The sequence below is a fragment of the Anabas testudineus genome, chromosome 5 (assembly GCF_900324465.2).
Source record: "Anabas testudineus chromosome 5, fAnaTes1.2, whole genome shotgun sequence".
Taxonomy (NCBI): Eukaryota; Metazoa; Chordata; class Actinopteri; order Anabantiformes; family Anabantidae; genus Anabas; species Anabas testudineus.
This window is the reverse complement of record NC_046614.1, coordinates 2769219-2789618: the sequence shown is the minus strand read 5'-3', so window position 1 is coordinate 2789618 and position 20400 is coordinate 2769219. Positions and strand designations below refer to the sequence as shown.

General features: G+C 39.8%; 1 protein-coding gene across 1 annotated transcript; it reads right to left on the bottom strand.

The window, feature by feature from the left end:
- Positions 1-1610: 1610 nt before the first annotated feature.
- Positions 1611-19898, bottom strand: atxn7l2a (ataxin 7-like 2a). Its single transcript, XM_026344701.1, has 10 exons — positions 19742-19898; positions 18653-18721; positions 17697-18036; positions 15954-16213; positions 14546-14628; positions 9099-9310; positions 8103-8283; positions 6917-7038; positions 3026-3977; positions 1611-2276 (listed from the first exon to the last, which is right to left on the bottom strand). The coding sequence occupies exons 1-10, from the start codon at positions 19869-19871 to the stop codon at positions 2259-2261; spliced, it is 2367 nt and encodes a 788-aa protein (XP_026200486.1). The 5' UTR covers positions 19872-19898; the 3' UTR covers positions 1611-2258.
- Between the last annotated feature and the right edge of the window lie 502 nt (positions 19899-20400).

Genomic DNA, 20400 nt, shown 5'->3' with positions numbered 1-20400 from the left:
AATAACTAATAATCAAGACTTTATTGTAAACCTCAAATATTCTCTAACTGTTGATGGCTTGGTCATTGTCGATGCCAAAGAATATGAAAGAAGTGAGATGCTTCACTTCCATTTCCTGCTTGTCTTTGTAGAGTCATTTGAACCCTGCACTTCCTGGTTCTATTTACTAGACTACCTGGGAAATGTAAGTATACTGCGTGGAAAGTAAACAGTACATGAACTGGCCCCATTGATGTGTTTTAACCCTTTATATTAAATTTATGATTATGACAGGTGTCGTTGAGTACAGTTCATCCGTTCACGTGTGGTTAACTTCGTTAATTACTTATAATTTTCGTAACAGATTAAATGATCTTGGTTGCTTAGATTAAAAACGCCATGTGTTTTAACACCTACTCCAAAGAGGGAATTAGAGTCCAGATTTAATACACTTCTTCTTCTTCTTTCGGCTTTTCCCATCAGGGGTCGCCACAGCGAATCATCCTTCTCCACCTCACTCTGTCATGGACATCTTCTACCCTAACATTAGCCAACCTCATGTCCTCTGTTAAGACATCCATATATCTCCTCTTTGGTCGTCCTCTTGCCCTCCTGCCTGGCAGCTCCATCTCCAACATCCTTCTACCAATATATTCACTATGCCTCCTCTGCACATGTCCAAACCATCTCAGTCTGGCCTCTCTGACTTTGTTGCTGACGCAGGCAACGTGAGCCGTCCCTCTGATGTGCTTGTTCCTTATTCTGTCTAACCTGGTCACTCCTAAGGAGAACCTCAACATCTTCATCTCTGCTACCTCCATCTCAGCCTCTTGTCTCTTTCTCACTGCTACCGTCTCTAACCCATAGAGCAGAGCTGGTCTCACCACTGTCTTGTAGACCTTTCCTTTGAGTCTTGCTGACACTTTCCTCCACCTGCTCCAACCTGCCTGCACTCGCCTCTTCACCTCTTTTCCACACTCTCCATCACACTGAACTGTTGACCCCAAGTACTTAAACTCCTGTACCTTCTTCACCTCCGCCCCCTGTAACCTAACGCTTCTACCTTGGTCCCTCTCGTTCAGACATGTATTCTGTCTTACTACGACTGACCTTCATGCCTCTTCTTTCCAGAGCAAACCTCCACCTCTCCAGCTGTTCCTCCTCCTGCTCTCTACTCTCACTGCAAATTACAATGTCATCCGCAAACATCATTGTCCAGGGTGATTCCTGTCTGACCTCATCTGTCAGCCTGTCCATCAGCATAGCAAACAAGAAGGGACTCAAAGCTGATCCTTGGTGTAGTCCCACCTCCACCTTGAACTCCTCTGTCTGACCTACAGCACATCTCACCACCGTCATACTTCTCTCATACATGTCCTGAACTACTCTGACGTACTTCTCTGCCACTCCAGACGACCTCATACAGTACCACAGCTCCTCCCTCGGCACCCTGTCATACACCTACTCTAAATCTACAAAGACACAATGCAGCTCCTTCTGACCATCTCTGTACTTTTCCATCAACATTCTCAAAGCAAAAATGGCATCAGTGGTGCTCTTACGGGGCATGAAACCATACTGCTGCTCACAAATCTCCACCTTCTTCCTAAGCCTGGCTTCCACTACTCTTTCCCACAGCTTCATTGTGTGGCTCCAGATCTAATACACTAACTTTTTTTTTATTTTATGTAAGCTACCAAAAAGCATTTAACATATAAACGTTTCCAAATATACCAAATGTGTCAGGCTAAGCTCGGATTTTGAAATACAATGATGGTCCAGATATTTAACTTGCAGTGAGCATCATATAAATTAAAGTGCTGAAAAAAGTAGATGCAGAGCTTTAATACCATGCAGCTACACATGTAGAGAGTTAAGAGCTGTAAGATCTTGCATATGGAAACAGTCTTAAAAAATAAGTCCCAGAAACCAAGTGTAAATGACATTTTTAATCAATTTTTATAAACCAACATATTTAATTTAGCAGCATAACCGATGGTCTTGAGGTATATCTAAATTCATACTCTGATGTTCATCCCACCCTCCCACTCCCTGTTCTCCCACATTCATCCAGCACACGCACACACCCTGCTCTTATTGTCACACCCACAGATTCATACTGCACATACAGACACAAGCTGACATAACTTGACTCAATTAACTCGTGTTCAACAGACAACCCCCCTCCCCCCCAAACACACACATACAAACACACACACACTTGAGTCTTGGACTGAGCAGAGCTGGCTCCCTCATAGTGGCTTGTAAGGCAGGCACACTTAATGGTGCAGTTTTGGCTGTGGGGGGAAAAAGGAAAGAAACTTTTCAAATTATTATATAGTAAAGTTATATATATATATATATATATATATATATATATATATATATATATATATATATATATATATATATATATATATATATATATATATACACACACACACACACACACACATACATACATATATATATATATACACACATATATACACACACATATATATACACATATATATATATATATACACACACACACACAACAGGTTAAAGTCACAATATGTCATGGAGACAAAGATCTTAGTTAAGGGGTAGATTGTGGGTACATTTTTGATGTTTTACAACTGACATGCTAAACTAGTCTAGCAGCAGGACTAATGCAGGATTACATTGTAAGGAGCAGCTCACAGACCACAAACCAAAACATTTTCTAATTGGTGACCATTTTTTAGATGTGATGTAAATTAAACATAATTGTGCACAGAAAGCCTGTTTTATGCTGGAGTTTTTAATCATGTCTTTGAAGTGTGTAGGTTACATTTTCACAGACAAAACCAGCTATAGTCAGTCTGTAGTATTAATTAGTTACAATTAATTTAAATATTTATAGTCTGATTTTACCTCTAAGAAAAAAAACTGTATTAATGCCAGAGGGAAATTGTTTGCCTATACCTCCTGTTTGCCTGAACAACGGGATAAACGCAGCCACAAGGAATAATGGTATTGTTTTAGTAGTATTCACTGGTCTGTCTTGTCACTCCAAACTCACCTTCTGTGTGCCCAGTTTCTTCTCCACACTCCCAGCCAGGCCCCCACCTTTACTGTCCTTCCAAGGGTAGAAGTTAGAGCGTGGTGAGGAGGTGGTGGCAGAGCTGGAAGAGGAAGAGGAGGGCAGGCGGTTTGCCGAGGGTTTAGAGGAAGGTGAGTGCTCCTCCATGCTTCCCCCCTTGCGTTTCTTCACCAGCCCCTGGTGCTCAAAGCTCCTCCCGCTGCCCTGTCCGTGCAGACCTGAGTCCCCCACGCCAGCCCGGCTGTGGGAGTTGTTGGTAGAGGAGGAGAGGTCTGGGGGTGATGAATGGCCCACAGGAGGGTGTGTCCGTCTGTAGGTCCAGACCGCCTTGGCGGCTGGTGAGTGGGACTCTGAAGGGGAGGGCTGGGGCCGGGGTTTGCTGCTGGGGGAAAATGTGCCATTGGTCTGTCCATGTGGAAGAGGTGAGGGAATGGGGGCTTTAGAAGAGGAAGATGAGGAGGAGGCAGTGGAGGGTGGTCGGCCCCTGTCCTGGAGGATGATGCAGTTCCTGTCAGGGCCTGAGTGCTCCCCTTCCTGGGATGGAGCTTTGCGTTTGCGGAGAGCAGCAGCGGTCGCAGCCTCCTCTCGTAGCTTCAGCATCTGCTTGCTGGGACGTCCCACTGGATTCTTGGGTCGTCCGGGACCCATCTGACGCACCACCATTGGCTTCCCTGGGGATACCAGATGACCACCAATGCTGCTGCCACTGGCTCCAGAGTTCTCTGATTGTATGCCTGTCGGGGGTCTACCGGGACCGCGACTGGAAGAAGACGGAGACGCCATTTTAAGGGAGGAGCTGATGTGACTTCCTGTGCGGACCTTAGAATGTAATGAAGATGAGGACATAGTAGCTATGGAGGAGGGAGATGAGGAAGGGATGGTCTTGGCTGAGGGAGGTGGAGATTGAAGGTCTGTGGCTTGAGGTATTTTCCTGGATTGAGAGAAAAGAAATACAGAAAATCAACACATTAATTTTAGAAGTCTCAAAACCCGGTGGTGCTTTAGTCCTTCCCACACCAAGTTTCTTTGTGTTTATGCATATGCTGTTAAGCAAAAAAGCTCTGTAATTAATAAATTAATTAATTGAAAATGAATTGTGTATGGAATGAAAGTGTTATTATTTCAATTTAAATTATGTTTGGCAGATGAGCGACACAGATTTTAAAGTTTAATGGATAGTGCTGTCTAATCCCTCTTTCTAAACTAAATGAATCTGAAACGGCATCATTTTTTTATTCTTGTCTTTTGGCTATTATACAATGCTAGTTGTTAATAGTTTTAATAAAAGTCTGATAAAAATCCAAATTCTTCTAATGCTTTATATAAAAAATTCCCCAATTTACTTGATAGAAAGGTTTTTCCCCACTATTAAGACTCAATAATACAGTCTCAAGATTATTTTCTGTTATGTATTCACTCACATGCTATGTTTGGCGAACAGCGCCTTGTGAATGATGCCCGTCTTTTTGCTTATTATCAGGGGAAGGATAACTCCTCCTCTTTTCTTTTCATACACTTTTTGGCCAATAGCTTTCACAACTAAGTTTATCTTTACCCTCCTTTGATAATAAAGAAATCACCACTTCTCTCTAGAAAGGAGAAGTTATGCTGGTCTTTAGTACATGGTTATAAACTTTATAACCATTAAACCGTTATAAACTTTATAACCATGTACTAGAGAGCCAAGGCTCTAAAGTTCAACTTTTTTTCCCCACTGTCCCTATGCAATAATAGACATAATAAGGAAATTACAAGGTACCGTTTCAAGTATGGCAAAATGTGATTAATCAGCATTAATTTTTGTTGCGCACCATTTGTTCTGAGATTCATTTAAATTAGTGCCTTATTGCAACAGCCCTACTTTATCCAGATTGAGATAACACATTAACTATTGTTAAAAACCCCCCAATAATGCATCAGTTGCAACAACTGATCTCACCACTTTAGAATAAAATTCCTCTTCATTCATCCATAGATCCACTTAACCTTTTAGGGTAAGCCGTTATTGGACAGCTGAGAATGCTGCCCAATGATGAAATGTTTTTTCTCTCAATGTTTTTGTATGTCATTGGTCGGGTTTAGCTGTCTCTGTACCTATGAGGGAGATGATAGTTATACTAATTCCTCATAATTGTCATAATTGCATAATGTTTAGATTAGTGCTATTATGTTAATTTAAGGCTGATAATCTGTGTGATAATAATATAAGATTATCATACATAATATGTCTGATAATCTAACCAGCTGCAGAAAAATGCTAATTTGTCAGGAAACAATGTTTTCGTTTGAGCTTATTCCTTCTGTGTGTCTGTTTCAATGTATTTGTAAATGCATTCAATATCAGCTGAGAGTCAGGGAAATCAGTCTCCACCTTTCTGCCAAAATCAGACTCTTTGCCATTGCTATTCTGGGCAGCAGAAAACACCATCAGCTTGATCTCTTAGTGACTAAGCAGTGGGTTACACTCAGGTTTCTCTGGTGGTGTTACTAATAGACAGTATCTGATGTTACAATTCCCAAGTCGTGTATACTGGGTGAGAAATTACCAACAAACCAAAACTGGATATAAGGTGGAAAACAAGTGGTTTGATTCACCAATTATCATCACTACAAAGCATATTTAACATGTATAGTTCTGTCATCCGCATGGTAGTACTCAACTTTCTCAGATTAGAACAAGGTAATAGAGGACAATGCAGAGCTAATTCTGCCTCACTGAAAACCTTTGGTAACCTTGTGGCATTACTTTTGGTTTATTTTGATCCATTGATAAACTGTACAGAAAAACACAGTAGCTTCAGAAAAAAAGAATCACTTCCCTTTCTATTAGCACATTTGTGCAATTTCATTTAAAATTGAATAAAATGGTACACTGAAAAATGTGAAAATCTAATTAACAAAAGTATTCAGACCCTTCAGTTTTGTGTGTCAGCCTTGGTCAAGTTTCTACAGGCCTGGATTAAGGCAGTTTCTATCTTTCTTCCAAACAGATCCTCCCAAGCTCTATCAGATTGGATAGGAAGTGTCTTAATTATTATCTTAATCAACTTTGGGTCTCTCCACAGACGTTCTTTGAGGTTTAAGTGTGAACCCTTACATCTTTTCATCATCTCAACTCAAAAACAGTCAGATCAAAACCACTGTAGCATTGTCTTCACTGCCCTGCATTAGGTCACTGTCATGCTCATAGGTGAAACATTGTTAGTTCCTTTTACTTGCACGTCAGGTTTTCTTTAAGGACATCTCTGCATTTAGGTGCATTTATCTTTCAATCAACTTTGACCAGTCTTCTTCTCCCTGCCACTGAGAAGCTTCCCATATAGTGTGATACTGCCACAATCATGAGTAGTGCTCTCGTATTTGCTCAACATAGTGCTTGGAGTTCTACATAAGCTGTAGAAGTAATAGTTTCAACAGTTGTGAAATAGAGAAAGCAAATGCTTGGACTCAGAGCATGAGGACAAAGATTGTGTAGTCTAATGGTTGGGAACACCCAGGACACAACACACACTATTTTATTGTGGAGGTCTACAGTGAATTTCTTGGATTTCATAGCTTGTCCTGACACGCAGTGTTAAGTGTGGGACACTACATAAACAGGTGTAAGTCTTTCTAAACTTTGTAAAAAATCAATTTGCCACAAGACTCTAGTCAAGTGCTAGATGCATTAAGGAAATAGCTATGCCATAATTTTGAGGGCTTAAATACTTTTGTAAAAAAGATTATAAAACAAAACAGACTGAACAACAACACCTGGACAATAATATATTCATTATAGCTTTAGCTACATATTTACAAGAAACTGAGAAAAAGTAACCAAGAGTTAGGACCCTAAAAGGTGAATCAGGAAGATGAGCTCAGGTTTCTTACTTCCAAAGATGGGCACTGATGTGCTGCTCCAACATGCTACTGAGAGCCGACCTCAGGTGGTGAAGTCTCCTGTCAAATGTGTAAATGCCATGACCAAACGCGTGGCTGCCAAATGTACACACCTGGAGAAAGGAGACTTGCTATAAATCTGTAGTAGTAACAGATGGCTAACAATGCAACTATCAACAATGGTCTCATTTCATTAAAGTATATTTTCCATGTTTTTTATGTATTTCATAAAACGTTCGTAAAACAGGATCATAACAAGCTTTGTGAAGAAAACTTGTTCAATGGCAACAAAAACGTGAAATCAGAGGGAAAGATAAACCTAGCTAGTATAGTTGGGCAACACTGACTCCAAATGTAAGATGTGAATATTAATGAGAAATATTATGTTAGGATTGATCATTAATTTGTGATCATTAAATAATAACATAAAATCTAGTTTTAAATGCCAAGAAAAAGTTTGGAAGACATTATTGAATTTCGACAAAGAAATGTAAAAAAAAAAAAAAAAGTAACAAAAACATGGCCCTTTTTACCTGTAACAGTTTAATCAGCAGTTAAAGCTAAGAAAAATCAAGCTAAGAAAACATCTAATGAGATTGTTGAAACTACTAAAATTGGGTTGAAAACTGTCCAATCGAAGTGGTCTGATAAGGCCAGATTTATTCTGTTCCAGAATGATGGGCGCATCAAGGTAAGAAGCCTACTGTACAAGCCTGTAGAGGCAGTGCTATGATCTGGGGTTGCTGCAGTTGGTTAGGTCTCGGTTCAGCTAAGTTCTGTGCCCAAAGAACGAGGTCAGCTGACTACCTGAATATACTGAATGACCAGGTTATTCCATCAATGGATTTTTTCTTCCCTGATGACAAAGGCATATTCCAAGATGAATACATTAATCACACATTATTTTGACACATGGATTGGTCACCACAGAGTCCAGACCTTAACCCAATTAAGAGTCTTTGGGATGTGCTGAAAAAGACATCGAAACAATGCCACGATGAATGCATGCTGTGATCAAAGCTAAAAGGCGGTGCAACAAAATATATATATTTTTTTAAATTGGACATTTAATTGGAAAGTGATACAATTTGCCTATCATAGCTCAGAGTTTGTTTTTGCACATCAGAAGACAGAAAAGAAACAGCTGAGATTACTGCTCAGCTGCTCAACTGCTTACCGCTAGTGGTTTGGGATGTGAAGCAGAAAAAGGGAACTCTATGGGCTCCTCGGTTCCTTCTGCATCACTTTCATCACTGGAGATTCGTCCATAGACTAAAGGTGAGGGAGCTTGGAGATTTCCCTCATCCTGCCGCTGTTTCTCCTCCTCTGGAGCGCAGTCTGATACAGCTGTTGACCGACTGCAAAAAAGATTTAGTTGTTGGTCTCAGCAAGACATTAAAATATTGACACAATGACAGAGGTGAGTTGCTCAAAGTGACTGGCTATGTTAAACCCTATACCTTATATTGTATGACCAAACTTGGTTCCTGTGCTCCTGTCTGAAATCTGCGTGACTTATTTATTTTGTTTCCCGTATATCTTTTTCTTGTATTCATTTCTTTGTAGCTGCCACAGTTTTGAAGCTAGTAATATATAATCATGCAATTAATCAGAATCATGTACCAGAACATTTAGACCGGGGCCTATGATAAACACATGGTCAACCATCTACCAACCTGGACTGCCCGTCTTCACTTAACAGATGCCTGTACTATATATAAATTTAAGATGTGCAATGTAGATCAGATCAGTTGTTGATTTAAAGATACTGGCATTTCATGTTGCTCACAAAAGGAGGCAATGTGAGAGAGAGTGGAAAAAACTAAACACACACATAAAAAAATTAAGTGAGAAACCCAGCTCAGGACAAAATGACTGTGTGTGACAATAAGAGGACTGAAACCGAAAGTAGCTGTAATCAGTCTTCAGGCCATCTAATCCTTTTAAATATGTGGTTTTATAGTGAAGTGACTGGAACTCCAGAGTGCCTAGACAGGCAGTAGGCAAGTATGGTTTGAACACTTGTTCAGAATATTTTAGTAGATGTCCAAAATGTGTCTGCTATATGACAGCACCAATTAAGTAAACTTCTTCCTGGCTACTTTTCAGTAGCTGACCAAGCATGAGTGCAAATTATCTGCCTGTGGATTAATTATTAGTAAAGCTCACCAACCTGAAAGCAGGGAGGTTGGCCAGAGGTCTCCTGCAGTGTGGAGCCACAGCTTGCTCTCTGGGGGCCTCTGGGCTAGGGGATCGGCCGGTAGAGGAGCCTCCCTCCAGTGATTGGGTGCTTTTCTCTCTAACCTTTGTTTTGAGCTCAGCCACCAGCTGGTCAAAGTTCTTGCTTCGGCCTACTACTTTCCTCCGCTGGTGGATGGAGTGGATCTGAAAAACAAGAGGCAGGATGCTGGCAGTTAGGTTGGATGCAAGGGGTGATAGGGTTTTCACTGGTTTTGAGTTACACTTGAGTATGATTTGGAAGCTAAATTACAGAGAATCTTTCACCTCCCAAACAAATCTAACTTCTAGAAGCTGAGCAGATATCAGTGGTTTCATTGCACCTTCTGCTTTGATGGGGCATGACCAACTGTGATAAGAGTTTTAGCCTGAGGCAGTACTCCATTTTTAAGCTCGACTTTCGCTTCAGCGACTTGCGCTCACTGTTTGAAACTTAATGATTTTGCATTTTGTCATCTGCTTTTGTACACTGGTCCTAGAAAAACATTTCATTTCAGCTTTTACAAAATAAACTGACCTCTCTAATATGCCATGGCTCTTCACAACAAAGAGTAAATAGTGTTGCCCGTAAAATTGTTTTAAAAAATGCTAATGGAAATATAATACTGTGATTTAAAAATTAATCTTTTTGTTCAGTTAACTGGATCTGACGACTGCTGTTTATCTAGTCAGCTCTCTGGTTCACTCGCAGGTCACAGCTCTGTGTTGGGGAGACATCCCACTGTTTTAACAGAGCATGAGGCTCCTTTGCTTAGAGCAAATGAAGAAAGAATTAGAAATAAATCATGATTAAGGAAGTCCATTATCAGTCATAAAAAACACCTGGATCTAATTTCACTCACACAGTGTGATTATGAACCTATCACTTATTTTTCTAATGACTAATTATTTGTTCTACTATATTGCAATAGAATAAAATATTCAGAGTTCTAAGCATGGCCTCAAATTACCTCTTTTCCAAAAAGCTTAAAGACCCACTGCAATTTAATTTGAAGTGTAATCAAACAGGAGAAACCATTTTTGATATATATTTTTTTAAATAAACAACTGCATTAAAAGCAATTCCATTAAATGAAATCCATGAATTATTTTGGTGAGAGTTGTAGGGCTTTTTAGATTCTTCATTATTAAATGGTTTTTAAGTGTTTCCTCTCCTTTTGGTTAATCATCCTGTCCTTACTGAGCTGGATGTGGCCTCTCACACACACTTCCTCTTTTCACACATCCACCAGCCACCATATAAGGACTCTTCCTGTGCTGGGAGCCATTTCATTGCTCAGTATCAGTCAGTGCTGATCAGTAACAAGGGGCTGTGGCTGCAGCTTCATTCGAGAACATCTTGCCTGATCTCACATTACTATCTTGCAATTTGCTCTTTCAGTGATGATAATATTTTCTTTCATGTAAAACTGTGAATTTTGCCTGGTCATATTATTTAGATACATTCTACATTTAAAAAGTTAAAAATATGCAAAGTGGTACAAAAGAATGGTGATTTGACCCGGAGTGACCAGGTAAAAAGAGTAAGCGAGAGAGTAGGATCTTTATTAGGGAGGCGATCAACAACCCCGCGCTAACACTAAGAGATATTCAGGAACCCTTAACAGAAACGACCAGAGGAACAACCATGTCAGCAACACTCTGGTTAGCTGGCATTTATGGTAGGATTGTTAGATGGAAGACAATCCAACACCTGATGTTGAAGCGTATCGTCCACTGTAGAATGGAATGTAGCTGACTTAATACAGACATAGTCTAAGTTAATCTCACATTGTCCAGTTGTGAGCTGCTTGTCACCCCCATTTTAACAGGGAATGCTGTATCTAAATTTGAACCAAAATTTATCATGAAGCAGTGTTATTTTAGTCTGTGGTGACTCCTTCTGTAGTTACCCGCATAAATGACAGCTGGAAAAGCAGATATTTGGCAACGCTATCTGGGGTTATCACTCTACATGATTCTTCATAATCTGTAGGTTTAAACTTCTTGAAATTTTACAATTTCAATGACTCAAACTTTAACAGAGTTAAGTCAAGATGAAAAGTATTTGATCTTTTTTTTAAATAATCGGGTTAACATGTAAAACTAAAAATATGTTAACAGAACATCTGTGTTTACAAGAGAAAATGTAATTTAAGATGTCAATGTGGCATCTGTAAAAGTGGTGATCTCTCCAGATGTTCACTTATAATACCAATTCAGCAGAGTTGGTAGAGGGATCTGCCAAAACAGTACATCAACGTTTCCTTTTGATAATGATATAGATGTCCACTATTTTTTCTGTCCACTAGCAATCAATGACACAAGTTGCAGATACAGTAGAAAAAGAACTGTTACTAACTGTAACTGGAATTAATGTACTCCATCTTGATGGCAAGATGCAGATGCAACAAAGCAGCCCCAAATCATGATGCTCCTTCCATCATATTATACCACAGAGGTGATGTTTTAATGTTGGTTTGCAGTTTCCTTTTTATGCCATATAAAGCACTGCAAACTATTCAACCTTAGTTTAATCAATTCATGAAACATTTTTCCTGTTGCACTATGGAGTATCAAGGTGCTTGTTTTTTTTTTTTTTGTTTGTTTTTTTGGAGAGAACAGAGAGCACTGTGTATTGTGTATAAAACTAACAATGTACCAACATAAACATTATCCCAATGACAAAGTATGTTGTACGGAGCATGATTTGGGGCTTCTTTGCTGCTTCTGGACCTGGACAGTTTGCTATTGTGCAAGGAAAAACTAATTTCCAACACAATTTTATCAAGGTATCCCACAAGGTAATGTCAGGGTGGCTCTCTGCAAGCTAAAGCTCAGATTAAGCTGGCTGGTATAGCAGGACAATGACCCTAAACATGAGGAGTCTACAATAGAATGATTTTGGAGTTGTTCATGCCAGACATCCCAAGAATGAGTCTGAACTGCAGCAGTACTGTGTGGGAATAATGGTCCAAAATTCATACTGGATGTTGTGCAGGTCTAATCCACAGTTACAGGAAGCTCATGGTTATGCTCATGGTATTTGCTAACTTTAACTTATTAAAATACAGTTTCACTTACTTTTTCCACTATTACTTTGTGTGTTTCATGGGTGTGTTTAGTAAAGACATAAAAGATCATTACTTAATTACCTTCCACATGTCTCCTAAACCCCATGCCGACTAGACTGCTTACCTTTGATCAGCACGTCCATATTAGATCAGATCAGTCCATCTTTACAAACAGGCTACATACCACAGGCTTTTAAAGTTGCTGTAATTAAACCTCTACTCAAAAAGCCTAATCTGGACTCAGAGGTTTTAGTGAATTATAGACCAATATCCAATCTGCCCTTTATCTCTAAAATTATGTAACCACCTGTGCAGAAAAAACTTGTATGAAGATCTCCAGTCAGGATTTAGAGTACATCATAGTACAGAAACAGCACTGGTAATGGTCACTAACAATCTTCTATTAGCATCAGACAATGGACTACTCTCTATACTCGTCTTCTTAGATCTTAGTGTTGCATTCGACACTATAGATTACAACATTTACTTACACAGACTGAAACATGTCATTGGGGTTAAAGGAACAGCACTAGGCTGGTTTACATCGTGTCTATCAGATAGATTCCAGTTTGTGCATGTTGAATGATGAGTCTTTCATACACAGCAGAGTTAGCTACGCAGTTCCACAGGGTTCTGTGCTTGGGTCGATTCTTTTCACTCTATATATGTCTATATAGGCTTGTATGTATGCTTAAAAGACATAAAGGCCTTGATGTCCTGCAATTTCCTTCTGCTAAATTCAGACAAGACAGAGGTTATTTTGTTTGGTCCTAAAAATCTCTAGACACAATGTCTAATCACGTTCTTACCCTTGGTGACTTAGTATTGGCATCAAGTAACACTGTGAGAAATCTCTGAGTTATCTTTGACCAGGATATCTCCTTTACTTCATACATAAAATAAATCTCTAGAATATTGTTAAAATATCATCCATCCAATCCATCTTATCTTGTTTTTCAGAAATACTGAAGAAATTTAAATTTTAAGTTTATAGAAGCAGATTAAGCATCTAAATAAAAATATCTTATATGGCACTTTTACAACATGTTGACAAAATATAGGTAGCAATAAATTATAATAGATTTGCACTTGGTATTTGTCCAAAGTGTGTAATAACATTTATCATAATATTTTGTCATGTAGACTGAATAGATTATATAATAACTTCCATAGTTATACAGTATTCTGAAGTGGTTAACCAGCTATATGAGTGAGAGATACTAATATGTTGCAGCAAAAGGGTCTATAACTATACACAATAATTACAATTACATCAGTTACACAGGACACAATTTGCAAATGTTCTCTTCCTATATGGTTTGCTGATGATACCAATGTGATATTGACTGATACAGATCTACCTACTCTGTATGTATGATAATAATAAAACAAAAATAACAAATGAATAATAAAATAAACAAAATCAGGTGAGCTGCAAGATGGTTTTGACTCAAGCTTTCATTAGCTTTCAACTAAATATTAAAAGGTAAAATTTTATAATATTTACAGGAAAGTGCAAGAAGTATGATATGAAAGTTGCTAAGGTACTGGTGTATGGCGCATGTTATGTTAAATGGTATATAAAACAACTGCCTTTGTTTTTACATTTTCTGTATCTTTCTGCCTTGTCTATTATAAGCGCACTAGTCTTTTAAAAGAACACGTACAATGACTATTGACGTTTTCTGACACTGGGGACAATATGGTGGCACAATGGTTGGTTCTTCTGTATCCTGGGTTCAAACTGGTTGGGCCTTTTTCCGTGTGTACACCACAGTTAGCCACGAACAGTTTATGTATTTCTAAATTGTTTTTGGCCTGCCACTTTGCTGTCATATGTATTTACATTTACGTCATTTAGCAGACGCTTTTATCCAAAGCGACTTACAAGTCAGTACAAGGTACAAGGGTAGGCAGGGCAGCGTAAGGAGGTCTTGCCTAAGGACCCCTACTGGAGGTAGGCTACAGCTGGGATTTGAACCCCAGTCTCCCACATGGGAGGCAATGATGTTACCACTACACTTTTAGTGCCAAATTCTGATATGCCTTCTCTATATCCCTCTACTGTTTTCTGTCTGCATAAAGGCACAGTGCAAAAATGTAAGCTCACCTGTTAACCTGTGAGTAATAAGACCACAAACTCTCAACCTACTTTCTTGCTTTGATGGGTAATAATTGGGTCAAAAGCAAAGGAAACAGGATCGGATGCTGAAATGAAGCCTTTTAACATTTTACTTGAACTGCACCAAGAAAAACACAGCAAACAAAACATGAAAACAAGTTGAAATCTGCAGCAAGAGAAGGGAGAAAGATAAGGGATAGAGCTTACATTGCATGTCAGAAGGCGAGTGCAGACTTTCTTCCTGTCAGGGTCAAGGACGCCGCAGTGTTTGTCCAAGTCACACTCCCTTTCTGAGAACAAACAAAGAGCATCTTATCATCCACAGTCAACAAATAATTTAAAACATGTCAGCAACAATGTTAATAAGGCCAACAACGGGGCGGCAGTAGCTCAGGGGGTAGAGCAGTCGCCTATGAACCCCAGGGTGAGTGGTTCGATTCCAGATTCCTCCTGGCTACTTGCTGGGGTGTCCTTGGACAAGACACCGAAACCCCGTAATGTAGCGCTGACATACCTTCTAGCAGCTGTCCACCCACAATTTCCCCAAGGGGATCAATAAATTATTTTGTTATTATTATTATGATTATTATTAAATACTTACCTTGGTAATAACAACTTATTTAATAGCAGCCCTAAATCTGATTCAGCTTATTTGACAATTAAACTCATGCAAACACAAAGTCCAGGCATATTAACTATTAAACAAGAACAACTTAATCCCAGCTTGCGACTGTCAGGACAGGAGAAAATAAGACTGTCGCCACAATAGTATAAAGTTCTGTGCTGACTGTTGATATATGATAAGCCCTCATGGAGATTATAACCAAATTAGCCTTTAATTACCCACACATGATCAAGTTAAATAAAACCTTGTTATGTGCTGTAGATCAAGGCTTCGTAATGAGCTAGGAAACCCTGTGACCAAGATTGTGATGGAAACTGATCAGTTAAGAGCTCAAACCAGTAGACATATAGTTGTACTTAAGAATGCTGGTGAGAACACTCCTTCAGAGCCACATATATTATGTAAGTGAAAATACCCAACAAATGGTAACATGCGTTTCCTGTGGAATCCATTACAATTGTAGAACATACAAATTTGAAGGGTATTATTTCTTCACGTCTAGACTTCCAAATGAACACTATTATAACACACATCTACACTGCAACTCTTGACTACTCCTTTTTTAGTTGTTAGTGGTTATCAAGATAACCATTTTGCCAATCTCTTCAGATAAATTAATTTAATAAATAAGAATTACAATAAATAATTGATCAAATACAGGTAAGGTGTGTTTTGGGGAAGGTGAAAAGCTCCAGAAGCAACCAACTTTCAAAAGGCATGATGAAAAGCAACTAGAGGCAGGTAAGTGTAGTGTGAACTCAAGATGCTTTAAGGACAAGTGTATGCTTGTAAGGTTTGTTTGGTGGTCTGCCAACATGAAGTGGCTAAAGAAGACTGGGTATGTATCGTTTGCTTGTCTGAAGAATTGAAAGCAGGAAACATCCAACATTTTAAGAAACAGGGTGATGACAAACTGAGCTAAACAGACTAATGATAACTGCAGCTTCTTCAACCTCTTACACTTTCCATAAGTGCACCATCTGTACTCACTTGAGGCCACTTTGTTGTAGGGTCTGGGGATTCGATGGCCTGGCACTGCAGAAGACAGAGAGGAATCCTTCCTTTGGCTCTGAGTGGGAGCCCTATCACTGGGTGAAGGCCTACTGGGTGGCGTGACTCCGTGCGGCCAGGGGGGATCTCTGAGTGATGGAGGTGGAGAGCTCATTGAAGGCTCCAAGGGAGGTGGCTGCTTGAATACCGATGACTCTGTGTGACTGCGGTGGGAAGAGGACTTCTCCAGTGGGGAATGCCTAGGTAATGAGAGATAAAGAACAAATGCAAAGTTTAATTTGCAGCTTACATTTAACAACTGGGCAACCGTTCCTACATTTCTATATAGAGCTGTAAAAAATAAATAAATAAATAAATAAATCAACAGTCTTGTTTACTGTTTAATCTTTGAAACAGTAAACTTTGATCTAATTGGCAAAGGGTATAAAGCATAAATTGGTTGGCAAAAGGCTTTTAATTGTACACAAACTTACCAAACTCTGACATAATAGTTTCACTGCAATCTTATGTAGCCAATCATGTTATTGAAATAGCCAGAGTAAAACAATCTCTGAAATTTATAAACTAAGATTAGAATTGGTATGAATGCCAGAAAACGCCGATATCAGCATTTAGATATTATGGTTATGATATGCAAAAACCATGTTATATAAAGTAAGGGCCTTCAGTTGGGTAGAATAATTGTAGACAACATTTTGTGTCCTTTCAAGAGATTATGTGTAGTGGCAGGGATTCAGGAAGTTACTGTGTGAGAGCAAAAATAGTTCTGCACACAACCCCCATCAAACCAAAATTGTATATTTACACACAACTTTTGAGAGGATTAAAAAACAAGATGTAATGTGTTGCTGAGTACAGAAATGTAAATGAGTACAGAGACAGGCTACCCTTTTCCAAAAGTTTCCATTCTTTATGCTAAGCTAAGTAACTGCAGGCTAAGTCCTATGTTGTGTACAGGATATTACAGCCATTTTAGACATGCAGTGGAACCCTGAACTTCTCTGATGATTAGCCAGAGGAGCTGTATCTGTCAACACAAATATTTAGCACAGTTTACCCTACCAGCTGCTTATTGCAAAATCAGTGCAATGTCTGATTAAACCCAAGTGCGAATACGGCAGGTAATTCTCTGGAGAATTCACAAGTAGGCATTCCCTTTCCTTAGCCAATCTGTTTAGCACAACACCAGAAAGTATGGGAAATATTTACCATGCATTCTGGTGTTGTATCAAGCGTCTCTTTTTCAAGAAACTAGGGTTGTACACATAATGCATTATTTCTAATCAAGCAACTGACTCAGCTTTGATGTGCTTTAAACAACACTGTAATTTCCTTTACGTTGTGCCTTCTGCATCCTTTACCCAGGACCACCCTTCACAAAAGCCAAATGGATTATTTCCCCAAGTGAGAATACGTCCGTCATTGACAATCTCCTTTTTGTGCTTTATGTGTGATAGAAGATAAACAATCCAAACAATGTTTGGACCTGATTTTTACAGACATTGCCTAGATTTCATATCTGAAAATGGCTTGTGAAAGTCCTCAAAAGCACTTCACTAAAGTATAACTAAAAACTTTAAAGAACAATGAAGGAAGTCGTGTATTAGGGCATCAGGATACATAACCTTTAAAGCTTTTGTCTAGTTTCATGTGAAAGTCTATTGTGTAACCCCTGAGTTTGGGCTAAACTGTTCTGCCCAAATTTCCCCAGTCTGCCCTTACCGTACTCCATCTTTGGAGGTCTTGGAGTGTCTATATTGGGGAGGGGTAGAAGGTGAAGGTGGGGCTGCCCGTAGCTGCCCGATTCCCTGGCCTCGACCCTCCCATGATGAAGCTGAAGCAGCATTAGTCCCATGGGAAGGAGAATGACTGTGATGGGATCTCTGCTGGGGCTGAGGTGCAGTGGTGGGAGAGCGCAGTCTGGCATACAACTTGGCCAGAGGGCCATGTCTCCGCTCACAGTGCTTTTCAAATGCTTGTGGCTTCACTACTTGGCCACAATGACTGCACACCACCAAGTAGAAGTCATCGTGACCAGGATACAGGCCAAAGATGGACATGTCTTGGGGCAGAGCAGAGAGGAGTGATGAGGAGAGTAAATACAATGGATGCACACATATCAGACTGCAGAAGACGAAACATGATAATAACACATTATGAGGTAACGATTATGGAAAGATACCTCTTGTCATTAAAAAAAAAAAACAAAAACAACAAAAAAAGAAAAAAAAAAAAAAAGCCAGAAAAGAGAAACCTCAATTATAAACTTTAAACTTAAACTGTAAAAATGTGTATTGACCCCACTTTGTTTGTTTAAATCACCACTGTGTTCACGTTCTCGTGATATAGATGCGGCCTGAACATGACTAGGGGAACAGACACACAAATGCTATGCTTTTAATTTATTGTGTCATGCTCTGACATACAAATAGGGAGAAATTGTCATTTATTGTAGTTTAGCTACATTATATGAGAGAATTTTGGCATCAGGTCTGACTCTCTATCGGACCAGCTTCACACAGCCTAGCTTTAATAGTTTACCTGGTCTCTGTGAACCCATAGCTTTTGGAACTCACCTGGGCACGGATGAAGACGGAGAAATAAGTCAAGATCTCACCAAGATATCAGACCAACGCACACGCACAATAATAATCTATTATAATAATGTGCAGACTTACCCTCTTTACTGAGTGACATTGCCTCAACAGCCTTTTTGCCATTCTTGCTGTAGTCGTCCACATCAGCTCCTGTAACATCACATTTTACATACATGTTTAAGTATCCATTCGGAAGGTCAGGTGTTTTCTAAAACTTGTTTGTCTGGCTCATCAGCAGGATAACTATAAATTCTACACATAAGCAGGCCCTTAAGCTGTGTTATGTAAAGGGCTGGTTTGCAGGTCAACTGCTTCTCCACTGACTAATGCCTTTCCCCTAACGTTAGTCATTTTTCTAATAGTTTGCTAACAATAAGTAGCTAATAGTACTGATGGGGGACGACTTAATTTGATACTTATGAAAAGAGTAGCACTTGGAGGAATGCCAGACAATGAGTGAGCGCACATACTTAAATCTGGGAAGGGCATGAGCACTTTTTGGGCAGAAGTCACATACATGATGTTTCCTGTCGCACAGAGAAATGTTAAGTACAGTTAAATGGGGGCGGCGACGGTGGCAATCAAAGAAGAACATTAATATGAAGCGAATAAAACACGGGGTAGCGTTTGCTAATATCAAAGGCTGGGCCAGCATTTACATGGTGGCAACAGCATCAGACTCCTCCTCCGTCACCGGTGTCTACTCTGAATCCTCCTGCTGCTGCTGCTGCTACCATTAGCATGCTAAAGCTAACCGCCTCCTCGTCAACGGCTAGTCTGGTTGTCTTGCTAGCTAGCCTAGCTTTCCATGGCAAGAAGTTATTCGCCCAAGCATCCACACTACCCTCCTTCCGCTCTGATGCTGCCCGGCTGGTTTCACCATAATTAAACGCATCTCTTAAACGCTGGCAGCTTATTTCGTGACCATGGATGTAAAACACACACTGTACCGGTTATATATTAATAACCATCAAATGTTATTCTTAAAGACAGCGTATGCATCGGGACCTGGGAGAGAGCAACATGTTACCCACCCAGCGCTAGGACCCGGCAGGGTCTTTGTTTGGGTAACATGGTTAGCTCTGTCCCCCGTTTCCACGAAAATAAACCGCGGTGCTTTAATTAAATTGCTTCGTAGTTGTCGGTGTTTGCGCCAAGATGCTTCCTTACCATCCGCCGCTGTCACACCGACCCACTCGGCCCAGGCAGTCCAGCTCTGACCCAGGAAATCATCGAGGCTAGGCACCCGCCGATCCAGAGCAGCCATTACTTTTACTGCGCGTTCACGCACCGCCATCATCACTGCGCGGCAAGCCACTTACGTCATATCTCGCGCTCTCGACAGGATAGGAACTTCCTGCGTGCGCGTTCTTGGGACACCCACACAGATGCTGGGAACTGGAACAGAAACTGTGTGAATGATGTCATTGTTGTCGTTTTCAACCACTTTATAACTTTAATGCAGCGTGGCTTTGAGCCTTTAAACACTGCGAATCAAAGGTGAGATGATTGGACGTTGGGAAATGTCAATTTTATAATCTGAACATTTAAGAAACTGACAGAAACACTTCAAAAAGTAAGTTGAGTGAGATAGGTGCATTTTAAAATGCATGGTATCTTTTGACCTGTGGCAAGGGACATTCCTAGGTATGGTACCTTTCAAACTTGGAGTCAATTCCAGGTGCCTGACGTGGTAAAGAAATGCATTAGAAGTATTAAAACTGAAAAGGAACGAAGCAGCATGAACTCCAAAACAGAAAGCCACTGTGCATTTCTATACATCCTGTTGCTTCCACTTGCATCTAAAGTAAAAGGTAAAACTACAGACC

Coding starts and splice junctions, on each gene's coding strand:
- atxn7l2a (XM_026344701.1), bottom strand. CDS start 19,871: ATGATGGCGGTGCGTGAACGCGCAGTAAAAGTAATGGCTGCTCTGGAT. Junction 18,722..19,741: donor CGGTGTGACAGCGGCGGATG/GTAAGGAAGCAT, acceptor GTGATGTTACAG/GAGCTGATGTGGACGACTAC. Junction 16,214..17,696: donor ACCTCCAAAGATGGAGTACG/GTAAGGGCAGAC, acceptor CTCATTACCTAG/GCATTCCCCACTGGAGAAGT.